General features: G+C 39.7%; 1 protein-coding gene across 1 annotated transcript in view; it reads left to right on the top strand.

Annotated features, from left to right (window-relative positions):
• Nucleotides 1–17,426, top strand: part of LOC139716820 (sodium/myo-inositol cotransporter 2-like) — a 30,397-nt gene extending 12,971 nt beyond the window's left edge. Inside the window, exons 2-9 of the mRNA XM_071628352.1 lie at nt 4,212–4,429; nt 8,606–8,741; nt 10,840–10,947; nt 11,980–12,145; nt 12,954–13,122; nt 14,467–14,679; nt 16,701–16,820; nt 17,145–17,426. Coding sequence (XP_071484453.1) covers nt 4,212–4,429; nt 8,606–8,741; nt 10,840–10,947; nt 11,980–12,145; nt 12,954–13,122; nt 14,467–14,679; nt 16,701–16,820; nt 17,145–17,426 — 1,412 coding nt within the window. The remainder of the gene's footprint in view (nt 1–4,211; nt 4,430–8,605; nt 8,742–10,839; nt 10,948–11,979; nt 12,146–12,953; nt 13,123–14,466; nt 14,680–16,700; nt 16,821–17,144) is intronic.
• Nucleotides 17,427–18,796: the final 1,370 nt, after the last annotated feature.

Raw genomic sequence — 18,796 nt, forward strand, 5'->3', positions numbered from 1 at the left:
TGACGCGCGCTAATGCGCGCGTAATAATGTCCTAGGTAATTAGCATTAAAAAGTAAGATAGAGCGTGACCTGAACTTTATGTCCAACGAAAATGATACAGAAATGACCTTTAGTTATGAAGTTATGATCGATCATGTAACATGGTCCGAAAATCACAAAATGGCGCCTAGATGACGTCATAGATATGTTACTGTCATGAAAACCTTATTGTGGCTAGATATTGTCATGAGACATGTTGACTGAAAATGTCATGTTATTCCGTCATGTCAATGTTGAGATATTCACGACACAAAATGTGCCAGAAAGAAAGAAGAATAAAAAGAAAGAAAGGAAGATTTTGACAAACACAATAGGTGATACGCTAAAAGCGTATCACCTAAAAAATTGTGATATCAGAAAAAATTCCTAAGTATTTTATTGTTTTTTTGAATTTCTTATGTATTTCTTTGTTTTTTCGACTTTATGTTTTTCATTGTTTTTTCGATGGAATTTGTTCGCAACATCGCTCCGAACAAGAAAATATGTTATTCATTGATTTTAATCAATAAAACACCAAAATAATCATGCTTTTATGAAATTTGCCTGCAAGCACAATTTGCATTGAAATTGTACACGAATTCACGTTTTTGAGCAAGTGTTGGTCTGACATGCATGTACAAATTTATGCGTAACTTCGGAACCGCGCGCGCGGGCGTCGCAAATTTGGTGTCAAAAGATGCGGGAGACTCGAAAGAAAAAAGTCATGAAACGTCGCGGCGATAGCTTTTTGCGATTGCGATACATCGCGCCGAACGTCGAGGGGGGGGGGGCCCTCGGAGCCCCCCCCCCCCCCCCCCCCGGCCTAGTTAGGGTTAAGCATTTTGTGATGTCGATGCTTGCCAGCACGTCCACCTGACGACAAGCCAAGTATTTCGCAATTTCAGTCGGAAGGGTTTAATCATGGTTTTCTATGCAAAACAAACGAAATAAGACTAGAATAACAGCGAATATATAAGACCGCTCCCTAATGTCACTACATATAGCCATCTGATGGCTAGGGGAGAATCACAGTTGAGGACTTCTGCCCAAGACAGGGACGTCCAGACTGACCCCTCCCAACATGTAAGGGTCAGATATAGCAGGCAGGGTTTGATAGTAGGCCCTAAGTAAGGGGTCTTGATGTAAGAATTACTGCGGTTTCATGTAATAAAACCGGACAAATGACTGACTGTAGGAATTGTAAATACGAGGGTCTGGATTGCCTCGAGCTTTCCTGGGGAACAAAAAAGAAGGATTAAGTATTTGTTTAATTGGGGATTACTTGAGGAATATAATGGTATATTCTGATGGCGGGCTATACGTAGAAATGAGACGTTTACTGGGAAGTTTAATGACATTGCTAATGAAAGGATATGGGAACTTTTAAACTGAGAATTGTAAATCAGGGTTTGGGGTGGTCTGTATTTTTAAATGAACCATTGTTCAGGGTCCCATTTTCCCACGTTAATCACTAACCCTAATCCTAAGTCCATATGAGAAAGTAAGTCACCGTTCAATGTACCTGACACCACACCTCCTTGAACCTCCCTCATAGGCCTTATAGTAGGGCAGATATGTAACAAAAATTGGTCGAAATGCTCACATCCGGCGGAAAGTATGAAATTTTGCATATAGGGGTATTTTGGGGCGCTGATTTCAAATATTGCCGGATCCAAGAGATCTGATCACGGGGTCGGCAGCCATTTTGAATTCCAATATGGCCGCCATCACAAAACACATTCAAAGATCCCTATCTTCAGTTCTGAATGACTTGTGACACCAAAATTTGGTACACATGAGCGTTTTGACACATTGAATTTGATGACAGTTTGATTTGGAGTGTCTGACAAACATCGAATGGCCGCCATTTTGAATTCCAATATGGCCGCCTCGACGAAATATTCAAAATCCCTATCTCGATTTCTCAGTGGTGAGCGACCCTGAAATTAGGGGTAAACAAGTATTTTAACATACTGAGATAAAATATTAACTGATGTGATGTGTCTGACAAACGCAATGCCTGCTATTTTGAATTCCAATGTGACTACGAAGACAAACATCATGACTAACATTCACGGGCATGTTAAAAAGTGCAGCAAAAAGGAAGCATAATGCACCTTTCACGGACGTCACGATGCAAATACAGCAGCGCGCACTCTATCAGTTACAAACGCGCGCTCAATCAGGGAGCCTAATTTACAAACCCGAGATAGAGATTTTCAACACTCCAACATGGCAAATATGTATAAAAATTCAAATTGGCTGCCGTGCAGCTTATCAGACAAATCAAATAAGTCTGTTATTGAAGTCATCATATCACCATGCTTTAATATATCAAGTTCCAATGGCTAATGTCATTCAGAAGTGAAGATAGGGATCTTTGACGGCGGCCATATTGGAATTCAAAATGGCGGCCGACCCCGTTGTCAGACCTCTTGGATCCGGCAATTTTTGAAATCAGCCCCTCAATGCCCCTTAATGCAAAATTTCATACTTTCCGCCGGATGTGAGCATCTTTTTCACATATCTGCCCCACTATTATACGGGAAAATAGGCAACAACCTCAGACTTCGCGTATATACCCATTGGTATGCTTTCATGCATCATATTCTGGTACGGAAAAAAAAATCGCATGGCTTTGAGGGCAGATTTTGTATTGTTAATCTTGGTAAAAACACCTCGGGCTCCCACAGTGTTTGTTCCTCACACAGCAAGAGACCAAGGTCTTGTGGCTTTAAAGGCATAATTAACTTTTTTTTCAGATAAAGCAGAAACCCAGTATTAGTGCTTCAAAATAGTTCTAAAATGTGAGTTCGGGATAGAAACAACCAATGTAAAAGTTTGAACCAATATAATCGATGTTAAGTATTGTAAGATATGCAAAACGTGAACAGTAACTTCATATTTAAGATCTTTCAAGACAAAACCGTCTACAATTATGGTGTAATAAGAAAAATGGTGATATCTCCTCATATTTTAGGCTTGATTATAAAAATATCTTATATGGCAGGATATTTTGCGATACAGCTGACCTACACATATGCCTCAAAAGTGATATCTTGAACATCTTTTAAATCACTGCTCCCAAAGTTAAACAGGACCTTTAACCACTGCATTCCTGCTTTATTCACACCCATGGTCTATATCGTTGCTAAATTATCCACTACAGACTCCGTATTACTCACTCCGAAACTGTACTTGTTTTGTGAAAGTGAATGTGAACGCACACCCTCAAGTAAACTCGTGGAATCGATGAATGTGAGGACGCGGGTATTACATAGCTATGAATTGTAAAGAATTTCAGACAATCCGATCAAAAGTTGTCAGCCTTGACAGTTAAACAAAATGCCGTCGGCAATGAAAAAAAAAAGAAAAAAAGAAAAGTGAATGTTCATCGTTTTCCAATTCATTTTCTATCCTATTTATCCATCTCTTTATTCATGTTTTTAATCTTTTCTTTCTTTCTTTCTTTCTTTCTTTCTTTCTTTCTTTCTCTTCTTATCAATTTATTCATTTATTTATTCATTCATTCATTCACTCATTTTGTGCCTCTCTAAATTGTTCCATTTAGTTGACAGCAATATTGTTCACGTCATACTCATCCAGTTAGATTGGGTAATGATATCAGATTGACACAACGCTCCCATCCTCATTTCATCAAACACTAATATTTCGAAAGTCAATTTTAGCACAGAAACAAGTTTTGCTTTCAACTTCTCGAGACTATCCTCGCATATGCAAAATATTTTGATTGAGTGATTGATTGATTGAGTGACTGATTATTTGATTGACTGATTATTTGATTGATTGATTGATTGATTGATTGTTTTTGTTTCTGCTTTTTTTCATACATTGATCGATTGATTTTGTTTCTGCATTTTTTTCTTTCATAATCTAATTTAATTTGTAATTGAAAATGCAGACACAAAATCAATCAATTAATCCATTCCATTCGTTACTCACTCACCAACTCACTCACTAACTACTCAATCAATCAATCAAGCAAGCAAGCAAGCAAGCAATCCATTAATCAGTCAATCATTAAACAGTTGAGTATTGTTCGAATCTATCATTCGCCAATGGTAGCCGAGTTGCTGATATTGGAAATGATTTGGGTAAAACTAACTCTTTCAGCTTTTTTTTATGTCAGATTGCGTTTGTTTATTTTTTCCCTTCTTTCTCAATGCCTGTAGGCTATGGAGAAATCGGAAGCTTCGAGCAACTCCGGGTGAAGTATTTCCAGGCCATCCCCAATGATACCCTGGAGAACCCAAACTCTACCTGCGGCTACCCTCCGGAGGACGCGTTTAAGATGCTGCGCAACCCGGACCCTTTCACGTCCAGCTTCCCGTGGCCCGGCTTTCTCATCGGACAAACCATGTCCTCCCTGACGTACTTCTGCGCTGAACAGGTGATCCCATACTTAGGGATAACGTAGAATAAAAATAACTCTGTCAGAAAGTATGGAAAAGTCGAGATTGACTTGGCTGACCCTTTTCACCTTTTTTAAGTCCTCACGTAAAATCAAGAGGTGAGACTTTTCGTTGGTTTTGTGATTTACGGTCACATTACTTTGAACATCCCTATTTTCTGTAATGTTTATTGGAGTGTCTTTACCACTATGTGTCGCGCATCTAGAGATTGTGAAAAGTAATTAACATCATAATGCTCCCCCCTCGCTTGGGCTGGCTTTTTGTCCTTCCATATAGCAATCTATCGCCAGTGTCAAGCTGTCAGTCGGTTACAATTCACGAATCGTCGATCTTCATATAAATAAGGATTGAGAGAATGCAGCAATATTAGTAAAACACATTAGTGAAAGTTTGAGGAAAATTGGACAATCCGTTCAAAAATTATACAATTTCCCAGTATCTGCGCAGTCACTGCTGGATGAGAAGACTTCTACCGTGTATGATGTCACATGCGTACAACGATGTAAGGAAAATAAAAAGAGAATTTCACAAAACTTAACTTTTTGAATAAAGTGCAAATTTCTTCGACTTGTTACTGACGTGCTGACTGAAAGAGAGAAGTCGAGTGTTCTTTTGTTGTGCGAGAAAAATGGAAATATGTTGAATTTTCTTTATTCTTTCTTTCTTTCGTTGTACACATGTGACATCACAGCTATAGTAGTCTTTTCATCCAGCCGTGATTGAGCAGAAACTTCAAAAATTCATAACTTTTCAACGGATTGTCCGATTTTCCTCAAACTCTCACTGATGTGTTCTACTAATATTGCTGCATTCACTCAACCCACATGTCTATGAAGGTGAACTTGTCCTTTAATCCCTACACAAAATGATCTTGCCCTGCCAAATTAAGACTTTTTTCTGTTATAGAAAAGCTTCTACGCCATGGAATATTGAACATAAAAGAAAGCGAAGACCAACTAGGCTTCATACAAAGGTGAAATGAAGTCGTATGAGTTCCAATGACAGCTGTTTCTCGCACATTAAAATCCTTGTCGTGTCAGTTAAGTCGCCAAAGGTTTCCTTCCTTGACGCTGTGAACGTTGTGTCTTCTTTTATAACATCCATATCAATTGGCATATTTTTTTATTCGAAAGGTAGAAATAACATCACGGCGTTCTCTGTGATGACAGATGAAATTAATTTAACAGAAGGAAAAAATCTACAAGATATAAGCATCTTGGAGTGTAAGGAGTAATTCCTACGTGTACTTAGGAGTTCAGTACACCCGACGTCAATAACATTACTCCACGTAATAAACTCGCAAGCTGAGTTTGATTTTAAAATCTTGGGCATTCAGACTAGCCCATTAAACGAGATGGCTTAACCGTCTGTGTGTCACGGTGAGCACTATTTGGGCACCCGTCCCGCTTCATTATGAATATTCATCAGGCAGTAAGATACTGTACTAAATGGCAGAAAGCTGGATAGGTGCCATAGTAATGCAAAAATGTATCGCTGGGAAATGTAAAAATCTCGAAAATTTCATCAATGGGGAATGTAAAAACGTCTCGCCGGAAGATGGAAAAATGTTCAGTTTTGCCGGGAAATGTAAAAACGCTGCCGGGAAATGTAAAAATCATGTATTTCCACGGTATTACGGATACATGTAGATGATGAATATTCATCTTGAAGCGGGACGGGTGCCCAAATAGTGCTTACCGTGTGTCACATTCATTTCCTGTCCATAGGTATGTGTGTGAACTTTGTGCACATTTTGACTCATTGCCAAAGGAAGGGTTAAATCTTGGTCTTCGAGGAGATGTGATTCCCAGCAGGAACATCCAGCTAAACCTGCTACTTCTTTTGTCGTTAGAGGGCGCTAATATTCTGGAAAGGAAATTAGCTGCACGAGCAGACGGTCTGGAAGCCATGCTAGGCTCAATCGTGCTCCCTTATTATTGTTACCGCATAAACAACGAGTTTCATCATTCGTAGGATGTTCTATACAAGGGCCTTATTCAATAGTGCTTAGAATATCCATTTTATTTTCATTATATTTTAGCTGATCGGCTTTTAGATTGAACGTTGTTCTTTACTCAAGTATCCTATACATCATGACATTGTATTGCGTCTATTCTCCACTACAATTTCCTCTTTTTCATCGAAATAATAACTTTGTCCACGAAGTAACCGCCATTCTCTTTACCTCCTGTGCTATTTCATGTAACCCAGATTTGACAAAGAAGTATTATTATGCATTAGTTGTGCTATATTGTGAATTGAAAATTGTTACAAGGGCATGCATGTTGGTTAAAAATGAGCCCCAGACCGCAAAAATCAACCGGAGGTAAATTGTTTGTTGCTATCAACGCTTCTCCCAATGCCCTAGAACCAACCATGAGTGTACAGAGAACAATCATTAAGTACAAGTCGTGCTACTGTGAATTTAAGAACGTTTCAAGGGCATTGGAACACACTGACCCGGCCATTGACTGCCGGTCGTGTGTAACGGACGTGCAGCTTTGCGCTCACAAAAGAAAATAAATGTGACCGTGCATCACAAAACGAACAAAAAGTCGCACGCACTGATTTTGTGTGAGGACTGAAAATAGGTGAAAAGGGTCAATTTGGTCAATCTTGCCTTTTCAATAGTTTCTGAAAGAGCAAGTCGTCTTCTACATTATGTAAAAATTTGGTATCATAAAATGAACAGGAAAGCGTGTTTTTAGCAGTTTATCTTGAACACTGTTTTTTGAATAGTTTGATTAGGTGAGTCTTTAGAGTCCCCCTTTCATTTCTTTAAAAAAAAAACCTGTACACACTCTTCATTTTTAACTCTAATAACTTTAGAAAGGATGATGCTACTGCTTTGGAAGTTGGCATTTATCATGGACAGAATGTGTTAATAGAACATGCTCAATTTCATCTTAACCTGATAATCCCTTCATTGTGGTGAAACCGATTATTTTCATCCTGTTTTTTGTCCCATTCATTGCACAGGTAGCATGGCTTGGTGAAGATTAAACGTTTGAATAGACCCTGCGATTCAGAGGCTCTTTTCTCAGTTCAAACTTTTCTGGAGTGTGTGCTTTCTTTCCAATATTTAGATAGTTTAGGAGAGTCCATTTGATATGAGTTATACATCATTTTAAAGCTTGAAGTCTGTTCTTTCAGAATATGCTCTTAACTAAAAAACCATGTCTGGCGACTTTTTGTGTGTTTTGTGGTGTAGGGTCACAAATGTATTTACAGTTGGTTACTCGTGTGTGAAGATTTGACGCGGATCGTATACTTGTAGTTTTGGCTAAGACCTAACTTCAGGCTTCTAAGATTTATTTATTCATTTATTTGTTTGTGAGATAATGACAAACTAGACCTCTTATGAAATATAAAAGAGTATACTTCCAAGAGGGATTCAACGTTTATTTGATGAAAATTAGTTTTGAAAATCGGACAATCAATGCAAAAGTTATGAATCTTTAAAGTTTTTGGTGTTAGAACTGTTGGATGAGGAGACTACTAGAGGATATTAGGTTATGAGTGGACAACAGTATGAACAAAATATTATATAGAGGGAATTAAAAAAAAATCTAGTGTAATAAAAGAGCACTTGACCAACCGTTTTCATAGAGGGAATCCACAGGGGGAATAATTGCTTCCCTTAATTTCAGTATCAAGTTGATGGAATGTGTAATTTTCATGAAAAACGAATTTTTGTGGAGTTCTCTTTATATTTTTTTATATTGTTGTCCACACATAACGCCATAACCTCTAGTAGTCTCCTCATCCAGTGGTTCCAACATAAAAAATTTAAAGATTCATAAATTTTGCATTGATTGTCCGATTTTCCTCAAACTTTCACTGATGTTTTATACTAATGTTGCTGCTTTCACTCAATCCACATTTCTCTTTGGGTTTTGGTTTCCTTTAACCTGAGAAAAGTCTGCTGGAGGCATACGCTTAATTAGTTGGGTTCAGTAGCGTTTCTTTTGCTTTGCTTTATGTTGATGTTGCCGTCGTGGTTGTTGTTGTTGTTGCTTAAGCATGACATGATATTGAATGATATGTTATGTTTTTGATTGTAGTCCTCAGGGTACTGTCAGGGAGGGAATAAGACGACACCTCTGTATATTACAACCACTGCTTACTGTATCATGTGGCTTTTTTGAGTGCAGGTGATGGTACAGCGCACTCTATCGGCGAAGAGTCTCTCTCACGCCCAAGGTGGCTGCATCTTTGCCGGGTTCTGCAAGATCCTGCCCGTATTCATGACCGTCATACCCGGGATGATTGCCCGAGTCCTCTACACGAGTAAGGCCTTGCTCTTTACCATCTAACCTGTTTTAACGTGGCGATTTCAGACCAAGTTTTTTTTTTTACATAATTCTCAATATGATAATTCTATAGGAGAAATATGCAAATTATGCGTATATTGATTGCCTAAGTACGGTAAAGCATGCTGTTTTCTGGTTGTTTTATACAATCCTATAAGATTTTGTACCAAAAATAGCGCATGGCTTCAAAGAAATTAGTCAAGGATAACTTCATGTGTTCTAACGTTCAAAAGCCACAAATTAGCTCCGGTCAGCGAATATGTACGGAAGCGTAGGCCTACGCTCATCAATAACAGTCGAATTGAGTGTATTTTTCTTCGGCCGTGTATGTACTTACATAGACACCAGTGATAAACCTATACACAATTCGGTATACAGGGATTCAATATCAAATATGCGAAGCGGGCCAACCTTCAAACTCCGTGGTATCCCCGCGCTAACAGGTTTTTTTAGCTCACCTGAGCCAAAGGCTCAAGTGAGCTATTGCGATCGTCCTTCGTCCTTCGTCCGTCGTGCATCGTGCGTCGTGCGTCGTCCGTCGTCTGTCGTCCGTCGTTATCGTCGTGCGTAAACTTTTTACATTTTCATCTTCTTCTTGAAAACCCCAAGACCGATTTTCACCAAACTTGGCAGGTAGCATCCCTAGGGGGTTAGGAACTCAATTGTTAAAATGGGCATCATGCCCCACCCGGGGGGCCCCCAGGGGGCCCAAACCCCCCAAAATTAAGGAATCTTTAAAAATCTTCTTCTCTAGAACCATCAGTGATAGAGCTAAGTTAATAATATGAGTGTACATTGATAACTGTAGTTTCAAGTTTGTTCTTGGCGGAATCAGGGGTGCCCCCCCCCCCCTTGGGACCCAGGGGAGGAGGGTGGGGACGGGTCCTAATGGGGCCTAAATTGTAAATTTTCATCTTCTTCTTGAGAAACGAATAACCGCTTTTCACCAAACTTGGCAGGCAGTATCCCTAGGGGCTTAGGATATCAATCTGTTCAAATGGGCACCGTATCCCACCTGGAGGGCCCCAAGGGGCCCAAACCTCCCAAAATGAAGGAATCTTTAAAAATCTTCTCTTGAATCAGAAGTGATCGAGCTATGATAATACTATGAGTGAGTACAGTTTCAAGTTTGTTCATAGCAGATCCAGGGGTGCCCCTCCTGGGGGCAGGGGGGAGGGGTGGGAAGGTCCAAATGGGGGCCTGAATTGTACATTTTCATCTTCTTCCTGAAAACCTCATGATAGATTTTCATCAAACTTGACAGGTAGCATCCCTAGGGGGTTAGGATCTCAATTTATCAAAATGGGCCCCTCCCAGAGGGCTCCAGGGGGCCCCAATCCCCCCAATCCCTCCAAATTAAGGAATCTTAAAAAAATTGCGCCCTTATTGTACAATTTATTAACTACTTGAGAATGCCTGGTCAAATTTTGGTAGAACTGTGAATAATTTAGATTAGTGACTGCGTGAATGGTGAACTTGCGATACTCGGGTGAGCGCTAGACCCGTGGGTCTCTTGTTTTTAAAGTAGCCTGCCGCAAATACACCCTTGCAGTGTTTATAGAGCAACACCATACTACTTCAAGGTTACTAAGTACTAGTAGTTTGAAACAAGAGAGTTACATTAAAAATGATTACAATCAACGTCTATAATTGATCATAATCGTATGCGTGGAACTTACAAAAGTTGTTGAATTGTGGAGATTAGCTTAATTCCTTCCAAAAAATATACTGAAAAGTCAATACGAATATGAAATTGAGTGAGGTGATGATATCATCACTTCAAATTTTGCCATGATGGAGTGTTAACTCTAAATCTTGACATTTCCAGGATTGTTGTTGTTTTGTATCCCAGTCTGAAGTCATAATAACAAAAATACGACTTTATGTTATGTATCATAATTATTTAACATTATTGTATGTTATTCATAACATTGTGCTATACATATCTGTATAGAATAGAAATTGTAGGGGGTATTTGTCCCCAAATCACTGCATGGTTTAATATTGGTGAAATAATGATATCAATGTACGTAAGATCGATTTCAACCTATTTTCTGTGCCCTGTCCATTTGTAGATACCGTTGCGTGTGCTTCAGCGGAGGCCTGTCTGGCAGCCTGCGGGAACTCCAGGGGATGCAGCAACACCGCTTACCCTAGTCTGGTGCTCGGGCTCATGCCAGACGGTGAGAATTTAAACGGCATCCTTTGTTTGAACTCACTCTTTGTTTCAATGTGCGTGATACACTTTATTCCAGTGAATTATAAAGAGCTACGATGTCAACGATTCCATGAATGGTTATAAGATGAATAATATAATATTATGATATGAATACATACTATCAAGTACAGTATTTTTATTGTGTTATTGTTTTAGTTAAACATTTATGTCAACAAAATCTGATGTTGTTATTATTGTTAACATTATCATTGTTATTTTCATTGTCATTTGCATATCATTATCATACTGATAACAATGACGGTACTGATAAAGAAGATGACGAATTGATTGTACCAAAAAAAAAGGAGGAGTGGAGATCAAGAAAAAAAGGAGACGAAGACAAAAAAAAAAATAAGAGGAGGAGGAGAAGAAGAAGATAAATACACGCTCGTCGTTTACCTTGGAGAGATTTCCAAGAGATATCGTTTTCACTTTTAGGGACCGGCTGTAATCATGCCACAGTACTGTACAGAGTTGGGCAGTGTTGATGTGGCAAAGTGGATAAGACTAATGCTTTTGTGTCTCAAAGGAAAACATAATTGTTCTTCTTTTTTTTTACTAGTGTCCACACTAAAAAAAAAAATAGGAAAAATGTAAAAGCCCATGAGTCCGACGCTGGGTAAAATACACGATATCGAGACACACACACACACACACACACACACACACACACACACACACACACACACACACACACACAAATCCCCGTGATGGAATGAGTGCGGATTCGTGGCCCGTGTTGTTCAGTACGGACTCATCAACCTTTTATGCCTACCGGGGTAGAGTTCATGGGCTGTATGACTCGTGGGCTGTATGGCTCGTGGGTTGTATAACTCGTAGGTTGTCAGACTCGTGGACTATATGAGTGTGACTCGTTGGCTAAATGACGCGTGGGCTGTATGATTCGTGGCTGTTTGACTCGTTGTCTGTTTGACTCATGGGTATCGGACTCGCAACGTGCAACTTAATTTTGTTACAAAAATTGCTGCTATCACAGGTTTGCGAGGGGTGATGCTGGCGGTGATGTTATCGGCTATCGTGAGCAGTCTGACGTCACTGTTTAACAGCATCAGTACCTTGTTCACCGTCGACATCTGGCAGTTTTCCCGCCAGAGGATCTCAGACAAGAACCCGAGCAATCGCGAGTTGATGATTGTTGGCAGGTAACAAGATATCCTGGTGGACATGTTTATTTGGTCATATTGAAGTTCGACTAAGCGTTGAGTAAAAAGTGACGTCATCATTTTAATGCTACACTCTACAAACATCATAATGGTGACGGAATTTAATAAAAAAGAATGATAGCGGTAATTGCACCTATGTCGACCCACACAATAACGAATGCATGATGATGCATGTTATAATACTTGTTGATGTTATGTCATTATAATTGTGTTTTTTATTTATTATAAGTGGAAAATTGAGCAAAGAAAATGGGATTCCATCGGGATTCCAACCCGAGACCTCCGGATTGCTAGCCCGGTGCTCTACTGACTGAGCTATATAGAAAGCCCTAGTTCAGTGTTCGTCCCAGATACCCAAAATTATCAATGCTCCAATGCTCGAATGCTAATATTAATAAGACATAAACACATAAATGAGATTCAGGTTTGAGTTTCTTCAGTTTGTCTCCTTCTACAAATGAAAATTTTCATTTGTATTGGGGGACAAACTGAAGAAACTCAAACCTGAGCCTTCACCCCTCTGAGTAATATATTTCTTTCATAAATGAGATTGTTATGATTTTTTTCGACTCAATTCTTTCGAGTACATGCTAATCCACTGGTTCGTTTTTTTTTTTTATTAAAAAGCTTTCAGCAGCTCTTTTCTTGCCTATAATGATTGCATTCTGGTATGTGATGCAAAAATGATTATCGTGATTCATGTTTATAAGAGGATATCGATGACAGGAGTGTCGAGAATGGTAGGAAATTATCACTTTGAATATCCTGACTTTGTGGATTGTAACAGAGTGACGGTGCTAGTTATGACCGTACTCAGTGTGCTGTGGATCCCCGCCATCGAGCTCCTACAGGGGGACAACATCCTCACCTACTTCACCCGAATGCAGGGGCGTGCCACGCCCACTATCGCCGCGGTCTACCTCCTGGCCGTCCTGTGGCCCAGAACGAATGAGAAGGTATGTAGTTGGACTCAGTCACCCTATCAACGTAATATGAGATCTCCTGTCACACCCACAAAAGACACCTTTGTGTACCCACCAACAACTACTGTACATCCGAATCTATCGATTGATACTTACTACCAGTAAGCCTTACCTAAAGCGAACTTGCAGTTGTTCAAAATGTTGTTCTTTTATTATTATTATTATTATTATTATTATTATTATTATTATTATTATTATTAGTATTATTATTACTATTACTATTATTATTATTATAATTATTACTATTATTATTATTATTATCATTATTATTATTATTATTATTATTATCAAAGTCAAGTAGTTAACCTATACCCTGGATGAACATAAACATGTTGATTCTATTGTGTAAGTCAAAGGATTTTTTCCTGTCAATTCATATTCCACTTTTGCAAGGTTGACTGCATGTGGCATGTTTAACCCTATATTAACTGGGGGGGGGGGGGATCAAATTGACCCCCCCCCCCGACATTTCGCGCCACGATGCCGCAACGCGCAAAGATTTTGCCGCGCCATTTCATGATTATTTTCCTTGAAGTCTCCCGCATATTTTGAGACCAAATCTGCGACGTCCGGGTACACCGTTTTGAAGTTACATGATGTTTTGCATATGCATGTTGACCCAAAAACATTCAAATTCGTGATACTGTGTGCAAATCCAATGCAAATTGTGTTTTCTTGTTAAATTGAATAAATGAGATTATTTCAACTATTAATCATTGAAAGTAATCAAATCTAAGGTACATAAGTTTGAAAAAGTGCCCGCAACAAATTCTGGCAAAAAATAGTAGGAATACATAAGAAATTCCCAAAACGATTAAGAACAAAAGAAACTGAATTTGATTGTTGTTGTTTTTACCTGTCTTGAGGAATTCCGACTAAAAAATGTAGCAATCCTTCCGTCTTTTTAACGGAGTTACAGGCGAAAACATGATTTCAAGCATAAATTTGCATAATGGTTTACTGAAAATATAAAATCAATATTTTTCTATTGTATGACCATAAAATAATAATCTTGTACGACATTCGGCTCAATGTTCGGGGCAAAAATTTGCAGCAATCGCACCATCAGCGGCCGAGATCTGAAGGGGGGATCAAATTAACCCCCTCCCCCTCGTGAGTATAAACTTTAGTTAGAATAGGGTTAATATATGAAACACCTGTTTGAAGGAGCTGAGAGGCCATATACCAGGGAACCTCCCTACAATATTTAGTACTCACTTGTATTTTTTTTATATTTCTTGTGTGTGTGTATGTGTGTGTGTGTGCGTGTGTGTGTGTGTGTGTGTGTGTGTGTGTGTGTGTGTGTGTGTCTCTTAGGGTGCTTTCTGGGGGCTAATGATTGGAGCGTTTGTAGGCCTCATCCGACTCATACTGGACTTCGTCTACCCGGATCCCGTGTGCTGGGAGGAGGACACCAGACCCAAGATCATCAAGCTGCACTACTTCTACTTCAACATCATCCTCTTCTCCATTGTCATGGTATCTGTCATCGTCATTAGCCTCCTTACTGAGCCATTGGCAGAGTATAGGGTAAGACGGAGATAACGGTATTATCATAACCTACTGTATATTATCGTAATTTCAACCTCAAGAATCCCTGTTGAACTCAGTTTGTTCTTTGTCCAATGATGTTTTAGCTTTCTGATGAACTTTTCAAGTTTCAAATTTCAAGTTCATTTTCCACATCTCATAAAAAAGAACGAAAAATGAAATCAATGTATTGTCATGTGAGCATAACAAAATGTACATACAGAAAAAACAATCATTAACAAAATAATGCACATAAAAATCAAGGTTTGTGACTCAGGATATGTGGCGAGTGTGGAGGGGAACATCAATAGGCCATTTAAAATGATATCATAATTAGCAGTTATCAATTGAAGCGTTACAGAATAATTAAAAACAGGCACATAAAACAGTAACAAGTAGTAAGTGAACTTACAGATGAAAAAAATAAAATGATTACAAAACAAAACAGTCTACAAAAAGGGATATTATATACTTTCTAAGAACAGTTGAGTAAAAATATTCACTCTTGAAGGAGTGAATGAAAAAAAGAGTGAATTTAGAGTGAGATTAGTGTGAATTTTGAGTGAAAATGTTCATTTTCACTCGTTTTAGAGTGACCTCAGGGATCACTCCAAAATCTGCGAGTGATCCCTGAGGTCACTCCAAAATGAGTGAAAATGAACACTTTCACTTGAAATTCACTCCAATTTCATTCTAAATTCTGTATTCACTACTTCAAAAGTGAATATTAATTTTTCACTCAATTTTTTTTTGTTTGTAGAGTGTATCACATCGCCATCTAGGGCAATACTTTTATGCAATAATTTGAAATAAGCTGTAACTTATATTTTCTTCTGAATGACGCAAGTGATGGACTTTGTTTTGAATCAATGTTTAAACTGTTCCACAATTTTGGACCAAAAAATCTTACTACTTCTTGATATCTTATATTATCGATAAAATGGAACATACATATTGCACGAATATCGGGTTTCATAAAAAATATAGATCTATTAAAGGCAAAGTAACTGCTGAAAATTAAACATGATATAGTGATGTCAATGTTCATTTTACATTAAAAAGAAGACAACATTTTCTTTTCTGTTGAAACCACAGTGAAGCAATCGCAGTGTGTCAATTGAAATGTGCCGAGATAGCAAGGTAAAGCGGCGAAGAAAGCGTGTAAGCACACTCTGGGTTATGATATTATTATGGTGTGCAACGTGTATTATTAGTTACCACCTGCTTGTTCACGATATACGGGCAAATATCTACGGTCTGGTGCCATATTCCATGAGGCAATTCATATAGCCCACGAGTCATATAGCCCACGAGTCATACTGGTCAAATGCCCCACGAGTCATACTGGTCATACGCCTCACGAGTCATACAGCCCACGAGTCATACTTGTCACATGCCCGCGATTCATACAGCCCACGCGTCATACAGCTCACGAGTCATACAGCCCACAGTCATACAGCCCACGAGTCATACGTCCCACGAGTCATAGTGGTCAAATGCCCCACGAGTCATACAGCCCACGGGTCATACGGCCCATTAGAAGTCCGATGAGGTAGACTTAAGGCGAACAAGGCCCACGAGTCCAACACTAGGAAAATAAAAGGCCAACGACTTCGACACTCGTTACATCATGACTCGTGCAGATGGGTGTCGGTCTCATGGAATGATCCTAGTATCAAGGCCTATGAGTCCGACACCAGGCAAACAAGACCATCAATTTCGACACTCATTACATCATTAGGCTTAATGGACGCAGTGGGCCTTTTTTGCCAAATGTCGAACTCGTGGGCCTTGCTTGCACAGTATCAAACTAATTGACCTAATTTACGTAGTGACGAGCTTTTTTTTTTTCAACGTCGAACTTGCGGCCTGTGTGACTTTAGGGTGATCCGTTTCGTGGGATGCCCCTGGAGAAATGGGAGGCAAGAAGCGTTGTAGATTTTGATTTTGACGGTACTGACAGAGATAATCATGCTCACTGGAGCTACAATAATAAACTATGGTCACGTTCTCATTCACAGGTGGTCCGAACCACGTTCTTCAGTCGCTACAGCAAGGCCCGCAGACCGGATGACCAGGTGCTGGAGGACGATGAACGCACGAAGCTGAACGAGCAATCTGGAGAGGATGTCAAGATGGAAGTAAATAAAGACAAGCTTGCAGAGGAGGATGAAGGTAATCAAAGAAAAGTGCCTCGTAATCCCGCCGCACACTATACAACTTTCGGTCGCACGACTAAAACCCCGCGCCAGGGTGTTTGTCGGAGAAGATTTGCCCCTGTTTATATTTTACAGATTCCATCAAACACGCGTTGAACGCCGAGTGCCCCATTTTAACGGGCATTACTCGAAAACCTCGGGAGACGTTACTATTGTAACCTTCGTGCGTCCCTGCCGCCTGATGGTCGCAGCTGATACGCGCACGCATTAGTACGAGTATTACGCATCACACGATTTACGTGACAGCTCCAGTGGTGGTCACCTGAATGTAGCGCTGGTCACATGACCCTCGGGGAAGATTCACCCCGCCAGCGTCTTAACAGACACCTTCGCAGGGTAGCCTCTTCTACCCTCCTAGATCGCAGGGTGAGATTTTGCCGGAGGTTACCCCGAGGCTACCCCGAGGCTACCCCGAGGCTCTCCACTGTGTCACGTCTTAACAGACACAATCTTCCCCAGGGAACAATCTTTGCCGGATGCTGTCCCGAGGCTGCCCTGCGTTTTGTGGCCAGTGAAGACGGGGTTTAAAGCGAATATGGATCTGAAATAAATCAGCGTGGTTATTCTGAAGCTAATGAGATTTACTTCGGATCCAAAGTCTGTCAGTCGTGCGACCGAAAGTCGTATAGTGTGCGGCGGCCTTTCACCATCTGTGTACCACATAAATTTTCTGTTCATAGGTTTTTGTGTAAAATCTATGCGCATTTGACTCATCGGCAAAGAAAGGACTTATAACTCAATGGTTAGTTTTGCTCAGTAATGTCGTTATTAATATTGTTATCATTATTGTCATAACTATGATTATGATTCAGATGATGATGATAATGATAATGACAATGATAATAATAGTGCTGAAAATATCATCATCATCACCATCATCCTCATCGTCATCGTCATCAACATTTGAGATGGTATCAGTAACCCATGAAGCACTGAAATGGTGGTAAGAATACTACTACTGCTTCTACTACTACTACTTCTACTACTGCTTCTACTACTACTACTACTACTACTGTACTACTACTACTACTGTACTACTACTACTACTGTACTACTACCACTACTACTGTACTACTACTACTACCACTGTACTACTACTACTACATGTACTACTGTTCGTGTGTTGCTAAACATAGAGTTTCGAGTTTCGAGTTTCGAGTTTCGAGTTTCGAGTTTCGAGTTTCGAGTTTCGAGTTTCGAGTTTCGAGTTTCGAGTTTCGAGTTTCGAGTTTCGAGTTTCGAGTTTCGAGTTTCGAGTATCGAGTATCGAGTATCGAGTATCGAGTTTCGAGTATCGAGTATCGAGTATCGAGTTTCGAGTATCGAGTTTCGAGTTTCGAGTCTCGAGTCTCGAGTCTCGAGTCTCGAGTCTCGAGTCTCGAGTCTCGAGTCTCGAGTCTCGAGTCTCGAGTCTCGAGTCTCGAGTCTCGAGTCTCGAGTCTCGAGTCTCGAGTCTCGAGTCTCGAGTCTCGAGTCTCGAGTCTCGAGTCTCGAGTCTCGAGTCTCGAGTCTCGAGTCTCGAGTCTCGAGTCTCGAGTCTCGAGTCTCGAGTCTCGAGTCTCAATTTCAAATTTCAAGTTGCAGATTTTCGTTGATTGGTAATTGAAAAGCCAGCGATAAATCGGGAGCCTGTGTCTCCTTTTTTCTCATTGAATACTTCAAGCCTTACAGCAATAGCTTTGGAATCTGCCCTATTTTGTTATTGAATTACACTTTTACTGCAATTCCATATCAAATTTGTGATTGAGTTACGTAACAAGTGTACTGTACAGCCCTTAACATATGCAAGAACAAAAAAAAAATGGAATAGGGGAATGTCATTATAACGAGATCATCGGTCCGTCAACTGGTTACATGTATAGACGGATAATATGATGCGATATTGATGAACAGAAAAA

This window comes from Diadema antillarum, unplaced genomic scaffold (genome assembly GCF_040938485.1).
Source record: "Diadema antillarum isolate AM-2024a unplaced genomic scaffold, OU_Dant_1.0 scf00000070, whole genome shotgun sequence".
Taxonomy (NCBI): domain Eukaryota; kingdom Metazoa; phylum Echinodermata; class Echinoidea; order Diadematoida; family Diadematidae; genus Diadema; species Diadema antillarum.